The sequence below is a fragment of the Ailuropoda melanoleuca genome, chromosome 8, assembly GCF_002007445.2.
Source record: "Ailuropoda melanoleuca isolate Jingjing chromosome 8, ASM200744v2, whole genome shotgun sequence".
Lineage (NCBI taxonomy): Eukaryota > Metazoa > Chordata > Mammalia > Carnivora > Ursidae > Ailuropoda > Ailuropoda melanoleuca.
The window spans coordinates 10,492,025-10,517,463 of record NC_048225.1 but is presented as its reverse complement, the minus strand read 5'-3'; the positions used below and the strand labels follow the sequence as shown (position 1 = coordinate 10,517,463).

The 25,439-nt window shown below is 52.7% G+C and overlaps 1 protein-coding gene across 1 annotated transcript in view; it reads right to left on the bottom strand.

Annotated features, from left to right (window-relative positions):
- ZBTB16 (zinc finger and BTB domain containing 16) overlaps nucleotides 1-25,439 on the bottom strand; it is a 176,538-nt gene that overhangs the window by 1,983 nt on the left and 149,116 nt on the right. The window contains exon 5 of the mRNA XM_034665624.1: nucleotides 4,139-4,454. Within this exon, the coding sequence (XP_034521515.1) occupies nucleotides 4,139-4,454 (316 nt within the window). The remainder of the gene's footprint in view (nucleotides 1-4,138; nucleotides 4,455-25,439) is intronic.

Below are 25,439 nucleotides of genomic sequence, written 5' to 3'. Positions count from 1 at the left end.
CAGGAGTGAAGGCAGAGACAATAAAGATAGATGGATCACCCCAGACTTTGTTCATGAATATTTAAATATCGCTGATTCGTCTTGTCACTGTAATTACAATTTCTCTGGGCTGCATCTCCAACAACCACAGTTTATGGTAAAGAATGGCCCACTGTATTTCACTTGTCCCTCTGCAGATGTGCGGGGCTGCCAACCGTGTAATGTCCTCTGCATTTCATACATTTTCTTCAGCTGCTGAGGTTTAAGGCATCCACAATGACCTACGTTTTTTCATTATCCCCATGTCAAACTGCACTCGTGCCTGGGCATAAATTGTCCTTCTCGTTATAGACTCGCATGCCTGTGCCTTCACTTCCTCTTTAAAATGATATTTTACTCTCTTGTCTCTCTCCTCCTCAGGCCGCTAACCAAACCTCCCCCCTTCTCAAACGCAGGCCCCTGTCCCCACATAAATTCTCATCTCTTCTGATGGCTCTGAAGGGTTTTTAAGGCTCTGTGGGGAGTGGATGCTGGGGTCTGCTCACTGCCGGCTCTCTCTCTCTCTGCAAGAAGCCCCAAAGGCAGGGAGGGGTGGGGGAAGCACTCCCGCGAGGAGTCAGACGGTCCGACGGAGAAGCTGGAAGTGCAGACCAGCCCCTGACACCGGTTCTTGCCCATCTNTTGGGGCGTGGGGATTCACCATCTTTTGCTTTGTACCCAAAGTGGAAGCTTTGGGGGCTGAAAGGTGAGGCCTTCAGCTACTTATTTATTACAGGAGTGAAGGCAGAGACAATAAAGATAGATGGATCACCCCAGACTTTGTTCATGAATATTTAAATATCGCTGATTCGTCTTGTCACTGTAATTACAATTTCTCTGGGCTGCATCTCCAACAACCACAGTTTATGGTAAAGAATGGCCCACTGTATTTCACTTGTCCCTCTGCAGATGTGCGGGGCTGCCAACCGTGTAATGTCCTCTGCATTTCATACATTTTCTTCAGCTGCTGAGGTTTAAGGCATCCACAATGACCTACGTTTTTTCATTATCCCCATGTCAAACTGCACTCGTGCCTGGGCATAAATTGTCCTTCTCGTTATAGACTCGCATGCCTGTGCCTTCACTTCCTCTTTAAAATGATATTTTACTCTCTTGTCTCTCTCCTCCTCAGGCCGCTAACCAAACCTCCCCCCTTCTCAAACGCAGGCCCCTGTCCCCACATAAATTCTCATCTCTTCTGATGGCTCTGAAGGGTTTTTAAGGCTCTGTGGGGAGTGGATGCTGGGGTCTGCTCACTGCCGGCTCTCTCTCTCTCTGCAAGAAGCCCCAAAGGCAGGGAGGGGTGGGGGAAGCACTCCAGCGAGGAGTCAGACGGTCCGACGGAGAAGCTGGAAGTGCAGACCAGCCCCTGACACCGGTTCTTGCCCATCTAGGAGGCACAGCCCTGGGCCAGAGGCACGTGAGGGGCTGGGGACAGACCCAATCCTGGGGTTCTCGGCACGTGCCCGCCCTCTCTCTGCCAGCGCTGTGCAGACCGCCCTGGTCCGCAGCCACCAGCCCCACCCAACCCAAGGGGAGTAGAGGTCCGTGCAGACCCTGGTCCTCATTAGTTGTGTCTGAGTGAGGGTCAGTCTGTGCGGGCCTGTGCCCGCATGCCACTCCCTCTCTGTGCAGACGTCTGCACACACAGCCCCCCATCTGACATCCGACTCCCCCTCCCTGCCGAATTGGCAACGATAATGACTCTAATCAAGGATTCAGTATCCTCATTAAGATATAAATAAATAAATAAAGCAAGGGCCACGTGAGACTTCCAACGAGAGCCGGTAATTAAAACGTACATCGGCAGCCGCCCGGCTGAGGGGTGGGGTGGGGGGGAGGCCGCCGTCTGTGCCTTTCCTTCCAGAGAGGGGCCCGAAGAGTTTAAAAAACAAAGGGTTAAGGCAGAGAGGTTTGTTTGATCAGATTTTTATGAATTTAATTATGAAGTGGATCACATGTTAAATGAGTTTAAATAGGAAATCTCCAGAGTCGGCCCAGGGAAAGGAGTAAAAAGAACTTAGAAGAAAAAACAGACACACACACACACACACACACACACACACACACACTTTGAAGCATGGCGAGCACCTGGCCTAAAATCCTCACCCTGAGAATTAATGGTGTCAGTGTTGCCATAATGTACACAAAACTGGCTGCAGAACTCAAAATCCAATTTGTGGTATGTTGATTAACTCTGTAGCCTCTTTAATGAGCTTGACATTAAGTGCAGGACAAACGAGACTAATTAGAGCCCCTCTGGCCTGCCCGGTGCATCTGTGACCCCGGCGGCCTGGCCTCACCTGGTGGTTTCCCTGGCACCAGCCAGGCCGCATCCCGGCGGCTCCTCGGGCCCCTCCCTGGCAGCCCCACCCTTGAGCACAGCTGAGAGTTTATTATATGATGAGCCGTGTGAATCAGGGATCCATCAATGCCAAGAGCGTGGCTGGCCTAACCTACCAAACACAGCTGCTGATGCTAAACACCCGGCCCGGCAGCGACTGGGCCAAGAACAACGGAATATTAATGAGGCATTGTGTGGGGGGTGTGCTGGGCCTGCGGAGGGCTTGTGTGCACGGGGCCTCACTGGTGTGAAAGTCGATGGGTGTCTGTGTGCACGCGCGAGGGCAGCACCGTGCTCCACGTTTCCTAGAACAAGTACTTCTCCCAAACGATGTCCCGAGACAGCCCTTCCCCGCAGATCTGTGCCATGACGGACACAGAAGCAGGTGATATTCTGATGTCTGCACTCCTGGAAGGGAGCACGGGCAGAGCAGGGCATATCCGGAGTGGACTTATTAGCAGGTTGGGGTCATTCAAACCCCATGAAGCCAACTGATTTGACCTAGCGGCATGCTCCGGAGTGGCTGAAAGGTGACCGGCCACGTTGTCACGGCTGAACTTGGGGACCCAGTGCGGGGGGGGGTGTGGACAGGAGAGTGCACAGACCTGCAGGACATGTGTATACAGTCATTACAGAGAAGACATCCCTTCTTCCTTAGCCCTTCTTGTCGGGCCCTACTCTCTGGGACCTCCCCTTGTCTTACACCAGCAAACCTCCATCGTTCTAAGCCACCAGTCAGGTGATGCTTAAGGCAATATGCTCCCCTCAAGTGAATGACCTCAAAAAGTACGAGGCCAGGCAGGCTCCTGGATGAGGATGCACGCTGTTGGGAGGACAGACCTGCTCAGTCCATGGTAAGCAAAGCCCGTCCCTCTGTCAGCAGAGCCTGCCACCCAAGAAAGGTCTGGCCTGCATACTTAATCTCAGAGCTGTGACAAGACCCAAGGATGAGGAGAGAGAAGGTCCCACCATTCCTGTCTTGAAGCACCTCTCCAAGAGATATGAGCATACGCCCTGTTATAGACCCCGATATGGAGTCTGCCTCTCTGTCTCCCCACCCCACCCTGTCCCCCACTCTCACACCAAACCCAGGACAGAGCACACACAAGCAGAGACACACGTTGACTCAGAAAGGGACACTCCTTTTTCCATGTGTAGTCAGTGAAGACCAATTTTGTCAGAGGGAAAGGAATGGATTTAAGTCACCCATTACTTTGCTAGGGGATCAGAGGCTGCTACAAGAAAGGAACGTGCCTCCTGGTCCTCAGGGTCAACCTAGAGTGTGGTGGCAGGGACGAGCCAGGACCTGGACACACGGCCCAGCCCCCTTGACTCACAACTACTTTCCTTCTCCATCATCTGGCTCATTGTTTATATGCCCTCATCGTCTCCCCGAATCAAGGTTAATGGCCAAGGACAGAAAATCTGCTTCTGTTATTTTAGAGCAAGCAGGACCCCTTCTTAACATTCCTGAGGCTGACGGCAAAAGCACGTGTCCATGGGGTGGAGGACAGGGAGAGGGAGGGCTGTGGCACAGACAGGTAGAGACCAAGTGGGTAGGCTTTTCTCAAAATGGGTTTTGGGTCCACCTGCATCAGAATCTGTTGGGAATATGTATTCATCACGCTGAGTCTTGGCGCCCTCTCCATAGCCGTGAAGTCAGAGTTTCTGAGGGTGAGACCCAAGAGCCTGCATTTCTAATGAATACCCTCTCCGCGGAGTGCAGAGAGATTGGGACCCCAAGGTGGGATGGGGAGAAGAACTAACAACATTTACCTGCACAACGGAAGCCCCTCCATGCCCACCTTGAGCAAAGAAGGGCCGAGGGCCGACTCAGCCTGACACCTCCCCTTTATGTTTTCGGAGGTAAATCCAGACATGATGTCAGAGGCGGGCCCCGCCATCCCCTGGACGGGCTTACCTGTGTGTGAGCGCAGGTGGCGTTTGAGGGCGGTGTGGCTGGGGAAGGTGCGGTTGCACTCGCTGCAGATGTAGCTGCGCACGCCGGCGTGGACCTCCATGTGCTGCTGGAGCGCGCTCTGCGCCTGGAAACGCTTCCCGCACAGCAGACAGAAGACGGCCATGTCCGTGCCTGCAGCAACAGGGCGGGGAGAGCCTCAGGAGGGTGCAGCCAAGGCCGTGGACTCAGCCGGGCTCGGGCGAGAGCCAGGAGCCCGGGTCAGGCTGTGCCTCTGCCCCCCAGCTCGGGGGCGAACCCAGAGGCGGACCAGGCCAGGCGGCGTGGATGCTGCACCTAGCCTGTGGCTCCAGGGCTGGACAAGATCAACTCACTTCGCACCCCTGCGGCACCTGAAGTCTAGCGGGGGAGAGACAATCAAATCCGTCGCCACGACAAACGTGGGTCGGCACCAGCGTGGGGTGCTGTGTCAAAGGCAGGGCACTAAGATGGCACTTATCAGAGGGGCTTTTTGGAGGCTGGGGCAGGAGGTGGGAAGTCGGGGTGGTCTTCGGGGGGGGGGATCGCACTCACGAAGACAGTGTGTGCCAGCCAGGGGTCGAATGGAGCCAGTTTAAAGTCCCGTCTCCAGAAGGCAGGCTCTACCCGCTCACCTCTCAGATGAGGCGAATGAGGCACCGAGATTGTGCAACTTGTCCAAAGTTCCACAGAGTTCAGAAGGTGCAGAGACGCAGTCTGAACCCAGGCTGCCTGGGTCCGAATCTGCCCTGGAGGCTAGCTACAAACCCTATTCTTTTAACGATTTCTCCCTTCACCGAAGCACACATCTTAAGTCTCCTCATTCAACAAATATTATTCTAGGACCTTCTATAGGAGGACTCCCTTTTGGGCACTGGGGAGCTCACCATGGAAAACTACAAAGTCCCTGCTTCATCACAGATGTCACCCAGCACACGGGGCCAGGGCGGGGACAGCATCCATGAACACTCTGGGCCTTGAGAGAAATGCAGTTATCAGAGAATCAGACAGAAGAACAGCATCACTAGGGAGGTGGGGGGACAGTGGAGGGGAAGAAGTAGGCAGGGCCAGGTCATATGGGGGTCTTGAAAACCACGTGAAGACATCTGGGCTGCATCTCAAGACCAATGGGCAACTGTCAAAGGATTTTAAGCTAGTGAGTGGCATGAGATTTTAATTTCATTCTGTCTGGTCATTCCCTGCAGTGATAGCAAGCACAGGTAGGTACCCCATGGTACCCTCCAAAGGCAAGCTGCTATCTTGTTTGTTCTCAACCCCCTTTCTGATCCTGCTCTGGAACCATAGCCTATCTGGGTACAGCAGCACATGAGGAAGCATCTAGACCCCCCCTTCGGAGTCCTCACTGGTAGCTCATTGCCCACCCTTTTGGATCCTATTTCCCTAAGCATGTCAGCTCCCCTGGGAAGCTCATCTGCTCCCCTCTTGCTGGCATCTGGGCAGTATCACTGGTGCTCAGCCCTCGCCTGACCCTGTGTAAAGGACACAAGTGGGAAAGGTGGACAGGCCTCACATCTGTCAATGCGGGGTGGGGGGAAGAACAGCAGAGCACTGGTTGCTCAGTGTGGAATCAAGGAGCCCCGGGTAGAAAGGGGGTGAAGAGAAGGACAGCGTGAAGACCTTGCTGCCACCTTGGCCGATCCACGGAGAGAGCAAAGGGGTGGTCTGTTCTCACTGCCTCAGTCCCATTCGTGGCTGGTTTTAGGATGAACGAGGGGGGAGGCCAGACCCTTCCATCCCCCCGTCCTCCACCCCTTACGGCTACCCGTGCAGACACTCAGAAGGCCGGGCAGCTGCTGCCAGCATCCAGGTCCAGGGAAGTCTGAACACAAACCAAGAGCACCATTTTGCTCCTGGCCTCAACGAGCACGAGGGAAAGGAACTAACACAGGTGCTTCATCGATGCTGCCATCTCAATTAACACAGCATCCAACCCCACGAGGCAGGCGTTCTCATCCCCCCTTTTACAAATGGGAAAACGGAGCGATTAAACAGCTTGCCTAAGGTCACAGTCAGAACAGGTAGAGCTGAGATTTGAAAACCCCTAGGTCTGTCTGATTTCAGCCACCACGGGGCTGGGCCCGCGTCTGCTTCGGGGCACGCCACCTGTCTGTCTGGGCTTCTGGAAGGGGCATGGTGATGACAGCACGTCAGCTCTCACCCCACTTGGGCCGGGAGCCCCAGTGTGTCCGGGGCGCGCTGCAGCGACGCTTAGAAGAGCCAGGCCAGGGGGAGTGGGCAGGAAGCAGAGTCACAAGGTACAGCTCTCTGAAGCCTTCCCATGTCTGGGGCGCAGCAAGAACTCGGAGAGGTAACGGGGTGCCTGGCTGTGCTGGGCTGAGGGGAGTGGTCTGATGGCGAGCGCTCAGGGTCCGCCCTGGACAGCTCAACTTGCCCAGGTGTGCAGTCCATCCGCAGCGAGTCTGTGACATGGCTGCCCTGGCCGTTTCATCCCGAGCACCCCCAGCACCAGCCCCAATTCAGCCAGATGTCAAACAGCTGTCTTGAATTGGTAAGCTGGAGCAGGCCTCATGGACAGGCTGCGCCCTTCCGCAGCTCAGATTTCTCCTTAGACATCCCCTGAAATCCCCAGGGTGGGAGGCACCTGAGTCAGAGGGAGCGTGACATTCCCAGTAGGGACCCTACAATGCCAGGCCCAGAGTAGTTCTGTGGGCAGGTACCCTCAGCAGGATGGACTGAAGACACCACAGCACTCAGCCCTCCGGGTCTTTCCAAGGCTCCTCAAAGCTGTCCTCCTAGTCTATCCATACCTCTCAGGATGGTCTGAACCCACTTCATGTCCATGCAGCACACTCCATGAGCAGTTGCCAAGTGTAGGCACTGCAAGGTGACAAGGGGATGCTGAGACCAACTACAGAACTGGGGTCCCCGGCTAGTTGGGGATACAGACAGGGTGACCCGCCAGGGGATAAGACAGGGTGACTCCATGAGAACTGTGGCATTGAGAAATGAAGAGTGTTGTGAAGCCAAGGGAGGAGGGGTACAAGGGCCAGGCTAAGGAAACACCACAAGTGAGTTTCAGAGCAGGCAGGGACACACGACAGCCCCAGAGGATGGAGATAAGCATGGAAGGTCAGTGGGGCCAGTGGGCTATGTGGTATCTGGAAAGGCAGGGTGGGGCGAGGGGTGGGGGTGTCAGCAGGAACCAACCTTTATGCAAGGGCTATGCCCCGGGGACAGCGTGGGGACTGACAGCAGTGGCAAATGACTGGAAGCAGAGAGAGCTGATGGCTTTTGTGCTACCACTGGAGGAGGGTGGGGCCCAGACCAGGGCAGGGACTATGCGGACAGGAGGAGGAGTGGAGAAATGAGGTCCCGGTAGATGGCATGACAAGGCCTGGTGCAGGGGCTCGGTCGGGAACAGGAGGAGGAGTGGAGAAATGAGGTCCCGGTAGATGGCATGACAAGGCCTGGTGCAGGGGCTCGGTCGGGAAGTGTGGTGCACCTGAAGTCCCCGGATGGCCAGCTCTGCACCCTGGCAGCCGGTTTCAAGTGACATCATCATCACTTGGGAAGGAAATGCTACCATGTCCGTGCAAGGGCCTCTCTCCCCTTCCCGGGACATCTCACAAAGCTCGGGGGCCTCCTTGGCCACTGATACCCCAGCCGAGGTGCAGAGATGAAGAGAAGTCACCCCTGAGGCCCCATATCCACACTCCCCTCTCTTCTGTTTGGAGACCAACAGCTGAGAAGATGGAAAAATATTTAAAAAGGCAAAGGTGGGGGCAGAAGTGGAGGAGACACAAGAAAGCTACTGGTGCATGCAAGCTAAGAATCTAGAGACTAGACTGGAGTTATTAAACAATTTGCCGTAGTTTCTGCCTAGCTGACTGTTCGCATGTGTGATGAGTCAGGGCAGATTCTATTACACTGGGAGATTAAGCAAATAAATGCTAGCTTTTGGAAACACATTAAAATGTGGGACTATGGAAATAAAATTATCTAGAAAATTGTATTAGCAATTCATTAGCTGCCGTGAGATGTGCAGCCGGGCAAGAGGCCGGGCAGTGACTCTGCTCCTTGCACCACCCGAGCCCCAGAGAGGCCTGGTGCTCCTTCCTCTGCTACACAGACACCTCATGCCTGATTCCACTGGGGAGGCGGGAGGAGCCTCCACGGGTTGCAGAGAACCTTCAGAAATCACCTGGTCAGCGTGACACAAGGAAAACAAAAGCAGCACAGGGGTCTCGGCTCTGCCACTTCCCTGCCTTGTGATTCTGAGCAAGTCACCGAACTTCTCTGGACTGGAGTTTGCTCATCCTTGACCACTCTGGCGTTGCTGAGGGCATCAGGTGAGATACCCACGTGCAAGGGCTTTATAACTATAAAGTGGTAGCAGAGCCTGTGCCAGCCCGNCTGGTCAGCGTGACACAAGGAAAACAAAAGCAGCACAGGGGTCTCGGCTCTGCCACTTCCCTGCCTTGTGATCTGAGCAAGTCACCGAACTTCTCTGGACTGGAGTTTGCTCATCCTTGGCCACTCTGGCGTTGCTGAGGGCATCAGGTGAGATACCCATGTGCAAGGGCTTTATAACTATAAAGTGGTAGCAGAGCCCGTGCCAGCCCAGACGACGCCTTTGTCTGAATTAGAAAATCATGTCTCTTCCTCTGGGCAGACACAGATAGTTGCCTGGGCACACGGCTCTGGCGAGCAAAGGGGGATGGATTCCAGCCTCCATTCCCCCCTTAGCCGAGCATCCTCCTGCAGCAGTGGACGGCCTGGATGGGGATCCCAGCAGCCCTGCGCAGCAGACGAGCTGAAGTTGCTTTATCTACTCTGGGCTGTGGCTTCCAGGAAGTCGACTCTGGAGGAGGCATCTTGGATGAGTTACGCTATTTAGGACTCCATGCCAAGAACATCTTCTTCCCCTAAGCCCTCACGATTACAGCACATAAAACCCTTTGATGCATTTATTTTTGACATTCAGCTCTGCCTACTAGATTGTAAGCCCTCCAAAGCAGCAACTGTTCCCTGAATCTCTATATCCCTCCACCCAGAGCACAGGGCCTGGCGTAGCGTAGGCCCTCGGTGACCACATGGTGCGTAAGAGATTAAAGAAGGAGCTGTGGGACAATTGCAAAGGGCAGACAAGGGACCGGAGGTACAGACAGCCAGACAGCTAGAGCTAGAGAAAAGCTCTGACCAAATGAAGCCATTACTGAGCACTTCCAGCAAGACTCTCTTTGGAAATTAGTAACACCAAGTGACCCACAGGCATCTGTTCTTGTTGGGGCCTCTCGTGTCTGTCTGGTAGGCCAGACAGAACTCCCCAGATCTCACTCCACGTCTGAGCTCTGTGGGCCAGAAGCAAAGACCAAGACCACGGAAGGACCAGTTTGACCACATTATGCAGTGAAACCTGCAGAAAACCTCAGGGCTGGCCGGCCCGAGGCGCAGCCTGCCTGGCGCTGTGACCCTGGGCTTCATTTCTTTCTCTAGGAAACGGCACTCCCATTCCTAACTCACCTACCCTTTCCAGATGCAAATTCCCAGTGCCGTTCAGAGGCAAGGGACACATGTTTTTGAGCATGTAAACTTTGCAAAATGTACCGTTTTCTATCAGTACGGAAATCATAATGTAAACCGGGCATGTAAATTAGCCTGGGTCCAAGGAAATAATTTATCAGGTCAAAGAACAGCACCTCCTCTGCTCTTCCGAAGAATGAATGGGGCTCAGTCTTGAGCTGCACTCCAAGGGTGTCTGCCTGATGTGGTTTATCACTGGAGGTAATATAAGAGGCTATGGAATGAAATAACATCTTGAATGAAAAGCCTGGTTCTAGGTAATGTGGGCAGGGCCCATGCAAATATTGGGGCTGCCATTTGCCTCCCTTCTGTCTCTGGAGATGGTGACCCACAGCTCATCCACTCCCCACCCCCAATGGCAGCATGGCTGTTTTGGCTGCAGGGCATGCCCAACTCAGAGACTCTCGATTTAAAACAAGTTTAATTATAGCCAAAGAAAGGGAGCAAGCCAAGGCCAGGGTGGAACAGGAGGCAGGAGGGGTGACATAGATCCAGGATATTTATTTCACCCAGGTGATGACCGGGTCTAAAATTATGAGACACAAAACCCTCATGTTTACACCTGTGCCATTTCCATACCAATTAGCTCTTTAATAGAAAGGAAGGAACAGGATCAGAGGGGTACACAGCTGGAAGAGATGTTCAGGTGCTACACCTTCTTGGAACAGGGCTCTTATTATCTCCAGCATAAGCAGTTTCTTAATCAAAAGAGCAGAGGGATCTAAATATACTCTGGCTTTTTTTGGTAAGCTAGCTATGACTGCCACGTGTGTGTGTGCTGGACTGTGTGCATGCCTATGTGTATGTGCGTGCACGCAGCCCACAGATGGACTTGCAGGTCCAACTCCGCCTAACCTCACCCAGCAAAGGAACAGCCTGCCTTCCCTGACACCCCCAACAGTTTTGTTTTTTCTCCCCAGAGGAAGAAAATATCAACTTTAAGGGGACTGCAAAAACCTTGATTTAAACTGCAACCATCTCCCACCCTCCACCCCCAACCTGACCCCCAAATCCTTCACACAGGTCTACTTCCTCTGACCTCCTGGACGCCATTTCCGGCCAGAGGCAACCCTGGTAGCCACACACCAAAGCCATCACTGAGACTGTTGCCTTTTCCCCTTCCCTATCTTTCTCTCCTTGCTCCATCCCCTGCCCGCCACTACCCACCCCCCAGGTTGTTGTTAAAGAACACGTTAGAACTGCCTTATCCACTGTGCAGGAGAAAAAGACCAAGACAAGCAGCCCAAGGCTGACTCACACCACAGGCGGGAAGGCTCTGTCTGCATCTCAAGAGGACTGAGAGGGCTATAGGTGCGGAGGGGGCAGGGACAGAGAGCAGACAGAAAGGAAATGAATGCCCAGCCATGACAACGGCAGGGGTGCCTCCCTTTTGACTCCTCCCATACCATCATTTAGGGTTTGGCTCCTTTTCAAGGGATCTACTGGAGAAAGGGCGAAGAGCTCCCTTGCTAGCCGTTCTCTTGGGCACAAGTGACAGGATCATTTGGGTTGAGCTCCTGAATTCCCAGCCTTCTTCAGAAGGCTAGCTGCTTGCACAATGTGGGTCCAGTGTCCCCAGTCCAAGCAAGTGTCAGCCCACTGACAGCTGAGAAAGACAGCTTCCAAGAGTGGGAGACAAGCCCTGCTGTATCCTTTACTGCTGTCAGCCTCCCTCGCAGGACAGCTAGAGAAGACTGAGAAAACATCTCGGGAGGCCTGCCTTGAACCAGATTAGCCACAAGCCTGTGCATGGGGGCTTGTCTCCCACATGCAAAGTTGCCTGCTGCTGGGACACCTTTAATTATCTGTTCAGTTACCTCTTCTCAAGCCAAGCCTGGAGCTAAAAACCTTAGCATCCAGTCTTCTTGTCGGTTTCAGCCTTGTCAATTCCAGTCTCCTCATCCAGCCCTCCCACCAGTTTCCTTTCTCTCTTGAATCTTGGAAGGCAATCTATATAACCTTCCATTTCCACAAGGGAAAGGAGGAATGTTAGGATTTCCTATCATTAGTCCAGAGAGCCGAGAGTTCTCAATGAATAACCAAAAAGGGGAGGAGCTAGAAGCAGCTGATTCAAATTTGTTTTAAAACTAAGCCATGGATGGGTGAGTGATTACATGTCTCAAGGCACACGCCCCTGTGCACATGTGCGCACATACCCTCTCCGTCTCTGGGGGAATGTGGCTGCATCCTCAGGCAGCCGCTAGCAATGCTGGCTTCCAGAAAACTGTATTTGTTTAGCAGTGAGCTGCAGACACAAGTGCATTTCATTACTCGGCACCTCCAGCTACAGTAAACAAATTTGTCAGCTCACTAGCTCATTAAGGTGCACCCTGGACACAGGGGATTTATTGAGACCTGCACAATAAAAGTAACATGAATGGATTTACTAATTTTGTCAATCACTCCAACAAACGAGGCAGAGAGGAGGAGAAACTGGGGGAGGGGGACAAGAAAGGGCGTGGAAAAGGAAGGGAAGAAGTAAAACAGGGGAAGATGGTTGAGTTTGGTTTGCAAGAGAGAGTCAACAGGTTAAAAGGGGACCAGATCTGTGCTCTGCTGCCTGGTGACGTGACCGCCTCCCTGCTTGATCTACCTCCTGGTGGGCTATGCTTTCTAGGGGGCACAGGCCCCTGGCAGAAAGGGTGCCAAGGGCAAACTCAACAGCAAGATGTCAAACTGATGGGAATGTGTGCCTCTATTGCTCCCGCCTCGGCATCTGATGCAGAAGAAAGGAAGCCAAGGATTACAAGCCACACAAGGGCAAGTAACAGTGTCCTCTGCACCAGAAGCAACCAGTTGTCTCTCCTGGTACTTCCCACCTGCACCTGCAGCCACGTCCCAGTCCTGTTCCTGAAGCCTTCCAGACATCCCTGAATCCAAACTTCCACCACGAGAGCAAGAGGAAGAAAGAAGGGAACAAGGGGTGGGGAGAGAGAGAGATGGAGAGTGTGAGACAGTGAGAGAGAGAGAGAGAGAGAGAGAGTGTGTGTGTGTGTGTGTGTGTGTGTGTGTGTGTGTGTGTGTGTAGGGGGTGGGCTTGGGGTGGGAAGTAAATCCAGAGAGGTATGCAGCCCTCTGGTCTGTAACTTTCAAAATGACAGCAGGACTGGGGCAAAGGTCACAGGGTCCACGGCCTTAAGCACCTCGGCCAGCTGTGGCGGTGCAGCCTGGAGCCCGCAGGACGCCTGCCCGTATAAATCAGCGGTAAGCAGCACCCGCTGGGGGCGAGGACAATGGGCCCACACGGGGGCAGGAGGCAGGACAATGGGGGCCCGGCCAGTGCGCAGGCCCGGAACAAATGTGCCCTGGCACCACGGGGGCCCCCATTTGTGAAACTAATTGGCCCACGATTGAAAAATTGGACCAACTTCAACAGCCCTGAGAGGAAAGGGGCAGTGGTCCGCTGTCGCCAAGCCCAGCCCAGCCCCTAGGTCCAGCCCTGGGGATCAGAAGCTTCTCGCAGGTACTAGCCATTCTGGTGGAGGAGCGGGGCCTTCAGGATGGGACCAGGCTGGGAGGAGATGGGGCTGGGGGGTGGGGCAGGTGGACAAAGCATAGCCTTGGGGACCCATGTGCAGCTTTTCCGGCAAAGACCCAGACGACTGCCTTCCTCAATTTCTCTACACTGCTTGTTCTATAGGAATAAAGCTCAAAGGAGAGAGGCACGCACTTGTCCACTCTCTGGGTTTCCAAAGGCAAAGGGCTCCCTACTTGGCAAGTTTGCGGGTAGGTGGGTAGCGAATCAGCACAGAGCTACGATGGGTGATGGGTTCCTCCCTCAGTCCCTCTGGCCTGTCTTCAGCTCTGAACCCTCAGCTCTCTGCAGGCCTCAATCTCTAACTCCTCTGCTCCTAGAGGCTTCTGGGAAAAGAGCCCCTGAAGCGTGTGGTAGGAAGTTCAGATGACATGGGAAAGGACAGGCCAGGGTAATTATCCTACCTGCGTCCTCTCGCCCTACTCTTTTTTATGACTTCTCACTAAAGACTCCCAGTGGATAGAGGGTGGAAGAGTGGAAAGCACCGGGATCTTCGGCCGGAAGGCCTGTCCTCAAGTCTTGGCTCAGTGACTAACTCACTGTGCACTCTTGGGTAGGTGGCTAGACCTCTCTGGGTCTCCGTTTCCTCGCTGGAAAAATGAAGGTGGAAATAAATGATCCTTGAAAGCTTTTCCCCTTACTCCACTCTAACAGTCAATTATTCTAGGTTTGTTGAAGACTGAAAGATCCTTTCTCCCACTGAGATGTAGTTCGGGCATTTCTCCTTCAAAGTCTGATTTGACAGCCTTCTTTAAGTTAAAGAGAATCTCTAGGCGTCACTGGAAACCATCATCTCAGGCTCACAGAGGGATAGTCAACGGGTGAGGCAAAGAAAAGACCTAACCTTGAGTGAGAATTTGTTAGGGGCCAATCCAGGTCTATCACGCCCAAACCCTTCTCAAGCAGCCCTATGGGACAGGGAATTTTAGGAAGACGGGGAAAGCAAGACTTGAGAAAACCTGGTAGGCCCTTTCTCTCAAGTGACTACTGGTTACTTGCTTAGTTCCTTCCAGAACGGGCCATCCACTGAGAAGGGCAATTCTTGAGTCACTGGGCCTGAGGGTACCTGCAGACCTCTGTGCTGATGGGATGGGGACAGGGGGGCAGGCCTTGCTCTCCCACCCCCTAGCACTGCAGTGACAGAGAAGACACCCAAGTGACCCTCGCAGAGGGTGAGTCAGAGAATCAGACCCTCTGATTTCCTTGGGGCCCTGTGCCTACACATAACAGGCACTGGGAGTCTCAACAGTGGGTCCAGGCCTTCATGGGAGGGCATGGTGGTTCCACCGGAAGGTAAGACCTGATGTCGTACAGTAAGTTCTTACCAGGTCTCTTTCAACACTTGGGTTCATCAGGTGGACAAGACATTTTCTATAGAGAGTCAATCTCTCCAGTCCCAGGCCTGCCCCGAGTCATCCTGAGCCCCCAGGGGAGGAACCAGGGCCCACAAGAGGGGTCTCTGGGAAAACAACAACTCAGCTGGGGTCTTATTTAACACATCCTATAAAACCCCGATGTATTCCAGAGACAGCAAGGTGGAGGTAGGAGGAGGTCCAGAGAGAAGAGCAGGGATAGACAAGGAGAGAAAGGCAGACAAAGACCCAGAGACCCAGAATGGGCTGGGGAGGGGTGCAGGGCTTGGGGGGACAGATACTCAAAATAAAGTGAAATGCTGATTGTTACAGAACCATTTCAATATCTGACACACATCAGGCATTGAAAAGAAAAAGCAACCCCATATAAATAAACAAAACCCAACCAAAGAAAAAAAGAGAGAAGGACGTATTCATTTTACTGACATTTTAATGGTTCCTCTCCTTTCCCCCCCAGAAGATGATTACAAATTAAGCAGCGTTTAAACGCTTTTTACTGTCAACAATTAAAAGGAGGCTGGGAGCCTGAGAGTGTGGTGGCCATTCATTCCCACGGTAACCAGGCTATCAGAGGCACGGCCGGCCTTCCCGTACTGTACCGCACACAATGGCCAAAAAGGGGGAAAGTGCGTACACTGTTAATTTTGCAGGACATTCAGAAGCAAATAAAAATATTAAAAGCTCCCACACAAAGGGAGATACCAAGAGTGAGGGCGGGGCAGGTCAAGGTCTCGGGAGTTAAGGTCTTAGCAATGGCAGAGTTGAAGCTCAGTTTGATGACACCTTATTCAGGGCTGCCCTGCATTCGTTTTATGGAGAAAGAAAGAGAGAGAGTTTTATAGGAAGGATGAAGGGTGGAGGTGGCCTTCCTAGACAGAGAGGAATAAACAAGAGAACCCAGCAGCTCTAGGCCAGACCCCAGGCCCCAGGGCATGAGGGGAGGACACACCGGCTCTCTGAACCTGACCTTCAACCTTGGGTGCGCGGATCGGGTCCACCAACATCCTAGCCCTTCAGGACCTGTGCCCTGGCTTTCTCAGGTGCATCACAGGGAGGAAGCAGGTGATCTTCATTTCATTCTGGTCAGAGGAAAGGATTTCAATTCCAGAGTGAACCAAAAGAGCAAATCTAATTTTTCAGGAACGGACAACTTTCTTTCACGGTCTACACTGCCACTCCTGCCTGCTGGAGCCAGACACCACCCATCCTCGGGATCTTTCTGAAACGCCAAACCTTTTGGGCTGGGTCCCAGTACATGTTACCATGAGAACTCTTCTTTGGTCGTCTCAGAATGGATTTGAAGACCCCAAATCATCTCAGGTGCCTTTTAGAATAATGGGGTAAGGATAAAGGGGAGAAGAGAGAGGACAGAAACCGAAACAGAGCTGGGCGGAGCAGCGTGGGATCTGGCTACCAGTTTCCCTCCCAGTGCTTGGGAGAGCAACATGGAAAGTAACAGGAGCCAGCCGGCTACTCAGGGAGGATGAGCTGGTCCGTTTCTGTACCGTAAAGTTTAATATGCAGGAGGGGTGACAGAGAAATAAAAGAGACACGTCCCCTTTAAAAGGAAATATAATTTACAGTGTGCAGCCAGGCGGCCCATAGTTTCAATCTCGTTTACTATAGAGAAAACTCTGCTAGCTGTTCTCTATCCCACAAATCCGATTTAATCAGACAAGCCAGCCAGCGTGGCTTGGAGTAAAAACGGATAATTAGTAAACAGAGAGCTACTCCAGTGCTTCATTGGCATTCGAGTTGGGCTACTGTGTCGCATTTAAAATGCAGTCTGATGAAGTTTACAAAATCAAACCATTTGTTACTGCTATTGAAGAGGCTTCAGGCCACTTGCAATTAAATTGAAATTAGTGCTCAGAATGAGACACAGCAAATTCATACTAAAAAGGGATCTGACTTTGAGACATCTGACTTCACTTCAACAGTCTTCTGTGGGAGTGTGTGTGTGGGTGTTACTGAAAGACGACTCAGTCGCCCCAAGTCTGCAGGGCTCCCCGACTCAGAGAGCTTGCCCCCCACAACCTGCTCGTCTCTGGGCTGGCTGCAGGGGGATGGGGGCTGCAGGGGAGGGGAGGGACAGCTGACACTGGAGAGCCGGGGCCTGCATTCACACCAGGACGATACTGTACTAGGGAAAATGTGTCCACAAAGGACCATATGGCTCCCTTCTGCATTGAGCCTTTGGACAAGGGGGTGGAAGGGGGGTGGGGAAGCTGCCAGAAGGCACACTTCCAGGGGGCACTGGCCCCGCCCACCCCAGACAGCAGGCTGGCGGCTCCGGGAGAACGGGGGCACCTTTTCCCCCTTGGCTGGGTTCCTGTGATGCTCCTGCCTTCCCTCCCTCAAAGGTGCATGCACGGCGAGGATTTCTGTCACCGCATCCTTCCCATCAGCACACTCCTGGCCTGGTGCGCTGCCCTTCTAGGCAGAAAAGGCAAGGTAAACTCCGTCTTGGCAGGGCTTCCTGACCTAGAGCCCACAAAACCCCCAAGCTGTCCAGGGACAGAATTCAGGAGGTTGGTGAACTTGGAGAAGAAAACAATCACATCTTTATTTTCACCAACCCCGACCTAAAATTTAGCAGCTCCTTCTATGGGAAATGAAAGCAAAAAAAAAAAAAAAAAAAAAAAAAAAAAAAAAAAAAAAAAAGAAAAGAAAAGAAAAAAAAACTAGCCAGCTGTATTAGCTGTACTTGTGGCTTGGTCACCAACAGTGTAGGTATCTGCATACCACATCAGAAGTGTTGCATTTATAGCGAAATATTTATGCAAACCACTCCTGCAAAAATACAGCGGATACTCAACCCCTCCTTGAGCTCAACAGGATAACAAAGAATCACACATATGCTATACTACAGATGATTTTTTTAACAATATTTTGATATCCATATTTAGAGTTTCCATTTATAATCTTACGTATTTTACTTTATGCACTTAGAGACATTATCCTAAGAAAGAGTTCGTGGATTTCACCAGATGGCTCCCAGGGTCCATAGCACAAAACATTGAGAATTCCTTGTCTTGAGGGCTGGGGGGAGTCAGTGTTTAATAGGGGAGGATGGAACAGTTCTCTGGGTAGATGGTGGTGAAGGTTGCCCAACAATGTGATTGTGCTTAATGCCACTGAACTGTATACTTAATGGCTAACACAGTAAATTCTATGTTATACATATTTTACCAAAATAAAAAGAAGCCTTAGTATAAACCAGTCAAAAGTTACTGGTACCTCCCACAACCCCTCTGCTGTCCCGATGTACCTGGACTAAAAATCAATCTCACTCCTTCCCCACTTTTCCACCTGGACTGAAGAACGGAACTGAATGTTCCCCCAGGAAGCAAGGAGGGACCACGTATGGGTCCTTGGAAAGGACACAGCAGGAGGTCCAGACTTCTCAGCTCTGATGCCAACCCGCCTTGGGTGAGTGGCTTCAAGTTCAAGGTTTACGGTCTCTCTCTTCTCATCAGAATGAAAGCCACCTGAGAGCAGGGCCTCCTTTCCCTCCCACCCCGCTGGATCTCTTGGGCCTGACAGGTGTGTGATGAGTATTTCCTGGGTAGAGGGAAGGACCAATGGGTGGATGAGGGATTAAACAAGTGAATTTCCTCTCTCTGGACCTCAATCTCATCCGTGATATAAAGAGGATAGGCTCCATGATCCTTTAAAGCTCCTGCGGTCCGAGGGGTCCTATCTGCTCCCCACGCCCCTCCACCGGCTGCCCACATGCTTCACCGGGGCGCAGCCTCCGAACCAGAGAGCGGCTGGTGCGCGCGCGCAGGTGGGGGAGGCGCTCGGGCCGCCGCGGGTGTGGTGTGGAAAACCGAGGGTGACAGGCCATCAGCCTCGGGCCCCAGGACTTCCCCGCACTGGCCCACGAGGCCTCATGCCCTGCCGCCCAGGAAGGAAATGGGCTGGTAACGGTGCTCAGAGGGAGTACGGTGAACTGACAAGCCTGCTGAATAGACAAGGAATGAGAGGGAGCCACGGAGGCCCGAGGAGGAAGCACATAATGTCTCTGAAAGCTTGGAAGGAGGAGATGCTCCTCCCTGCTATTCAGGGAGGGTGGGGGAGGAATTTTATTATGGTCAAGAAAGAGAAACAAAACACCATCCACCAGACTTTCCCACTTCCCCCAAATCGGGACGCACGCTCCCTGCGAGGAGGCTGCGTTCCTGACTCGCTGCATCTATCCCAGGGCGAGGAGGCGGCGTGCCCGGCAGACGTGACCCTGGGCCTCGAGGCCACGTTAGATGGGGGTGCGTGTTCCCCGGACAACGGATCGGCATCCTGGTCCCGCCCCACGCCACACATGCACGCACACGCACGCACACCCATGACGTCTGGAGGAAGGTCTGGAGAGAGAAACTCCAGTTCAGGCTGTAAAAAGGAAACGCAAAGTTGAATGTCACTTAGTGGTTTGGGGTTCTTCTTTCCTCCCGTGTGAATTTTGTTTCCTAGGTCCCTCCCCTTTCAGTTCCTCCCCTGGAGGTTCTGGGCCACTCCCTGATAGGACGGGGGCCTGAGGATGGCCCCAGAACAGGTGGGAGACCTTATGGCTGACGCTCATGCCATGGCCATGTGTCCGGCTCCCTGGTCATAAACACAGTGGCCGGAAAAGACCCCTTGCATTGTTCTATTGCCACATCTTGCTGTCCTGTTCTCTTGCCTCCCAGTTATCCTCCTTTCTCTCTCTGGGTGCTGGTCCTTTTCTTTCCCTCAGATAATGGTATGGAGTGTTGCTTTTGGCACCACTCAGGCATATTTTCACTCATTCACGCATCTAGCATTTTTTGAGTTCCCATTCTATGCAGGCATCAAATCCCAAGGCTACCATGCCAAGATGCTTCTTGCCACCAAGAAGTTTATAGTCTAAGAAACGTGCAGCCAAAAGCCTGGACTCTGAAGCCTGACCAAAGCTGGGTTCAAATCCTGTCTGCGCCATGTATTTACCAGCCATAGAGTTGTATGCATGTCCTAACAGCTCGGGTCTTGGTTCCTCCATCTGTATTAGAGTCACAATACCCACGTGCAAGGTTGCTAGGAAGACGGCAGATAATATAGGGAAAGTGTCTGCGCAGTGCCAGCTAGTAGTTAACCGAGACACTGGAGCTGCTGAGAACGCTGATTCAGGGGATGGAATGCGGGCTGTGGGAAGTAAGTGCAAGTAAGTGGATGGTAGTGTTGTAACAGGTGCCATGAACTGAACAAACGGGCCCACTGCAGGAGGCGCTTAAAGAGAGCACTCCAGGCCTTCCATCACCAACCACAGCTATTCCTCTAAAGTATTAAATGTAAACCTCCTTTCCCACCCTTCAAGTTCTCCCTTCCAGAACAGGTCCTTGATCTCCAAACATCCCTATCATGCCCTCCCCTCCCTTCCACCTAGCTCCATTCTGACCATACTTCCAGGCCCGAGGTTCAACTCCCAGCCTCCTCCTTACTGATTCCTGAACTCCCCGGCCGTTACCCTTCCAGGCTTCCACCCTGCCGAACCCAACCTTGGCTCAGTTACTTTTTCTGCCACTCCGCTCCGAGGGCTGCCTGTACATACTGCCTCTCCTTCCCGAGGCTCATTAACCCTTCCACCCACCATCATCTCCTCCACTGTCCCACCAAGACCAAAACTGTTCACTTCTGATAACCAGCGAGCCCCACGTGTCGCTAAATCCAACAGACATTTTCTCGTCCTCCCCTTAGGGGACTTCGCAGCAGCATTAAGATTGATGACCACTTTTTCCTTTTTGAAATCTCTTCCTTAATACCGCACTCTCCTGGGCTCCCTCCTATTTCTTCCAGCGATTCCTTTTTAGTCTACATGTGGGTTTCGACTGTTCTGGAGAGGCATCATGTGGGGGTTCCTCCGGATTCTATGTAAGCTCTCATCTCTTTCAACACACTCTTGTTCTATAAACTCACCGACTCCCAGGGCTCCCAAGATCATTTACATGCTGATGCCTCCCAGATACGCATGTCCGGAGGGCCTCTCTCTTCTGAATTCCCCGCACGACTGGAGATCCAAATGCCTCCCCGAAAGCTCCCCACTGGACAGCTCACTGCTGTAATATCAAAACTGTTCATTATCTGAGCGAGCACAACAACAAAAAAGCCCTGCTCCCCCTTGCGTTCCCCATCTCAGTCAAGAGCTCCACTACCATCACCCAACCGCCTAAGCAAGAAGGCAGCCACCATCCTTCATTTCTCCCTCTAAGCCACCCTACCTTCTTGCCTAGACTGTGGCAATATTATCCTAACCGATCGCCCTGCCTCCCATCCACTCATAACCGTGTAATGTCAGTTGTTTTTCTGAAACATCATCTGATGTCACTCCCCAGACTAAGACCATCTAATGGCTCCCTCTTGACCTCAGGAAGAAGGCAGAGCTACTTAAAGTGGTTTTCAGGGGCCTTCCCGTTTTATGCCCACCTACCTCTACAGCCCCTGGTCTTTGTGCCCTTCCCCACTCCCATGTGCTGTTCTGTGAACTTGCCCGATTCTCTCCCAGCTCTGGACCTCAGCCCATGTTGACCCCAGCCTGGCATTCTTCCCTTTCTCTCCCATGCGCTCCATTTACGTAATGACTTTGACGATGCCACCTCCAGGAGACCTCCCCAGTTGGAGGCCTTCACATGTGCTCTTACAACATCTTACACCCCCAATATAGCAGTATTTGTCCTGCGTAGGACGTGTTCACTTACTTACCTGTCTCCCCATAAGGCAAGAGCTTCGTGAACACACGGGCTCTGTTTTCCTCACCATTGTGTTCCCAGAACCTAATATACGATTAGGCACATAGTGGGTGCTTGGTAAGTAGTTACTGAATGGATAAATAAGTAAACAAATGAATACATAAAAACGTAACCTGGGCACCTGGGTGGTTCATTCAGTTAAGCGAACTGACTCTTGATTTTGGATTTAGGTCACGATCTCAGGGTCGTGGGATAGAGCCCCGAGTCTGGCTCCACACTGAGTGAGGAAACTGCTTGAGATTCTCTCTCCCTTTCCCTCTGCTCCTCTCCCGACTCTTACTCTCTCTCTCTAAAATCAATCAATCAAATCTTAAAAAAAAAATGTAACCTATGAATACCTCTGTGGGCTTGGGCCACTTGGCCTCTGCAGATTATGATTTCTCGAGCCCAAGCCATTAATATTTGACTCTTACCAACTTCAGGGAAACAGACCTCCTTCCTTCCCCAGTCACCCCTCCTCCCCCACCAGCCCAGATCCCTTGTTTTTCAGGCTCTGGGCCTGTATGTTCCTGTATCTTTAACATGTATGACTGTTAGGTGTGCACGCGTACCACGTATTCTGGAACCAGAGTGTGGGTTCTCCTCGGCATGGCTTCTCCCCCCAGCCTGGAAGCCATCATTCAAGTGGTACCCAGGACAGAACAACTGAGATGTCTCTTCGAGATGGCAAGTCATTCCCGCCAGTGGAGGATCCAGACCTTTAAGTGGGAGGGCTGCAGTAGGGAGCTCCTAGATACTACTCCGTGGCCACGGCTGTGAGTGGGCAGCCAAGTATCCGGGGTTCGAGACCTAAAGTCAAACCTCGCACCTCCTCTGGCCACTGGCAGAGCACAGACCCCACGCTGCCAATGCGCCTGGCCCACGCTTCCTCCCGCTTCCTCCCTCAGACCGTGGGAGGCCCTCGGCTGCCCGCAGACACACAGGCTAGCCCAGTGTCAGAGCCCTCTACGCCTGGGCAGTGGGCTCCTCACAATCACACTCTTGGAGGGTTTTGTCCCTTTTTAGATGGTGACTGCGTCTAATACACTATTTAGAGATTCCATTCCCACAGCAGATGGAAAACCCCTAAAATAGGGCTGCTAATGGAAATGCCAAATCCACGTCACTAACACACACATGAATTGTGACCTCTAGTATCACCCTGCTAGGAAAATAAAAATCGGTTTCTCTTAAAGAGTTGACGGGCTTTTGTCTGATTTGGGTTCAGTGTTACCCTTGGCTCTGGCCAAAAACCTCAGTTCTTGTGGCTCTAGGGCTGGAGGCCTTGTCAGTGGTGAATGCACTGCAGGTGTCCTCGTAAGGAAAGGTGACAACCCAGGCAGCCCTGGGACTCACTAGCTTGCGGGCAAAGTGCCCTGACCCTCAGGTCCCTCCTTGTGTCCTGACACCGTGCTCACTCCTACTTCCCGATTCCCCCTCTCCAGTTCAAAGAACCCCCCAAAATGAGAAAGATGACCAGTGTTTACTCAATCATCTTTACGCCTCTTTCCCATCTGGGGGCGGGGTGGGGAGCTGGGATGTTTGAGGCTAGTGCAAGGAGCCACTCAGAATTCGGAAACGCGGATGGCACTTTCCATTCATTTAGGTTAGAGTTGTCGTGGGTTTCGAAGATTTTGGCAAAGGTCACTGAAAGGAGTGAGGAATCTTCAAAATGTTCCCTTTTGAGCTCAGACGGAAGCGCTGTGGAATTCTCCATGCCTCTGGAATTAGTGGCAAAGGCAAGATAGACAGATCCCATCCTGCGAAAGATGTCTGCATCAGGAACGTTTCCCCACCAGCCCTCACCCAGGCCTGTCCTGTTTCACGAATGTAGTCCATGCCGTGAACATCTTGTGGTCCTAGCACTTGCCAAAACATGGGGCTGCCCTCGGTACTTATCCATCCCTCATCCCTCAGCCCTCCTCAGTCCCTCCACTCTTCAAATACTCCCCGGGGCCACAACTGCCCCCCTTCCTCCTGCCTGGGGCAGTCCATCACAGTTGCTTTCCTGAAACAGTGGCCTATTGAGAGAAGACTAGTTTACTAGTAATACCACACAGCTGGAGAACGCTAAAGGCCACCCCTTCATCCGAGGGGCCCAGAGAAGAAAGCACTCAGGAAAAGGATGGGAGACAAACCACCACCACCTCGCCCAGACCCAACATCTCCCAACAATGACACTTCGGCAGCTTGTGAGCTTTGGCTCTTCTAGAAAATGTAGTGAGGGTGATGGAAATGAGGGTGGCCTGAGAGGAAGGTGATGTGGTCGAAGGGGACACACGTCGAATCCCTGCAATGCTTCCTACCTCAGCACATCCAGGCGTGAGGAATCTGTATCTACCCGGCTGCCATTGGTTTAATAGGAGCTCATGTCCGACAAAGCAACAAAGCAACTTCTGTCATCTTTGAACAGGCAGGATGTGGCTGGATTCCCCCAAAGCAGCTCATTCTCCAAAGGATGAAGACCCCCCAAGACACCACTTGGGGCTGGGTGGGCAGCTGTGTGCAGTGTGCACGGGAAGGCCACCTCTGAAGGCGAGGACAGAGCGCTCAGATTCACTAACGTCTTCATAGAAAGGAAACTCTCTCCAGGGAGTATCTGTTTGATTCTTCTTTATTTACTCAGGGATGTGGCTGCTTGGTTACTGCCTCCCCTGACTCCAAAGGAGGCTCCATGGATCCTGTGAAGGAACAGGAGGCCGTGCAGCCTGTGGACGGGAACGACAGGGCCAACAAAGGGACAGGGCTGCTTCTGTGGCACGGGGACCTCTGTGCTAGGAAAGCAGCCACCAGGCACGGTCACGCTCACCTCTTTTCCATGTCCTCCACATGCCTGTGAGTCTTCAACCAAGGAAACTGCAAAGACGTCCACCCGAGCCATGTTTATGGCACGGTCTTGCACCTTCCAGAATGTTCTCAGTGACTACTACGGTGGGTGTCCCCTCCCCCCCTCAGTCAGTTCTCATACCTGTCCCCAGATGGGAGCCGCATGAAGAATAGCTGGATTATTGAGTGATTTGCTTATGTACTAATTAATTATTAGCTTGATTAATTAATTAATGGGTGCTTACCACCAGGCAACAGAGCAATAAAGAATGTTGCTAGAGCTTTCCTCCCACTTGTAGGACTCGGCTCCTTGCCTGAACTGGCCGCTGGGCCACATGGGGCCTGGGGATGTGCTGGTGCATCAGACCCAGTCCCTGCCCTTGAGAAGCTTCCCCCCTACAGATGGAGACCAACTTGAGTGACCACTTAGAAAACGCTCACGGCTGGAATGTGAAGGTGAGGAAGGACTGGGCTCCAAGTTGAAAGTCTGTATCCACCTCTCACAACAAACTCATCCACTCTTCCGTCACGGGCTATAAAATGCCGTATTGACACACGCACACATCCACGAGTGTGCATGTACAAGCGCTCCCGTGCTGGCACCCCCAGCAGAGACGTGAATGGCTGTTATTCAGGGCCGGGGCCTGGGTTATGTCATGACAGAATTGCAGGCAAGCTGCTGCCCAAACTTCCCAGTCCTGGAAGTCCGCTTCTGCCTGAGCTGATTTATTCCAAGGACCATCTGGGCGCAGAGAACAATGTGCTCCCCTATGTGAATGACCGGCCGTATTAGTCATACCCTCTTAACTCGACCCCTCCGTCCCCTAATCTTCACACTTTCCTTCACTCCCTTTGATGGAGGCCAAGGACTGGCTCTCTTTTCTCACCTCTCCCGAGGCTGGAGAAGTTCGTTCTGGGACAAAGAGCTCTGCCCTCATGCCTGTGGGTCCAGCAGTCAAACTAGGACAGGCTGCGTGAAAAGGGACTGCACCCCCACCCCCACCATTCCCCTGGCCCCCATTGCCCTGTTTGGACAGGGAGAGAAACAGCCCCCCCCGCCCCAACGCTTCCCCCAGACAACCCAGGGCCTCCAGGCCCCAAGCCA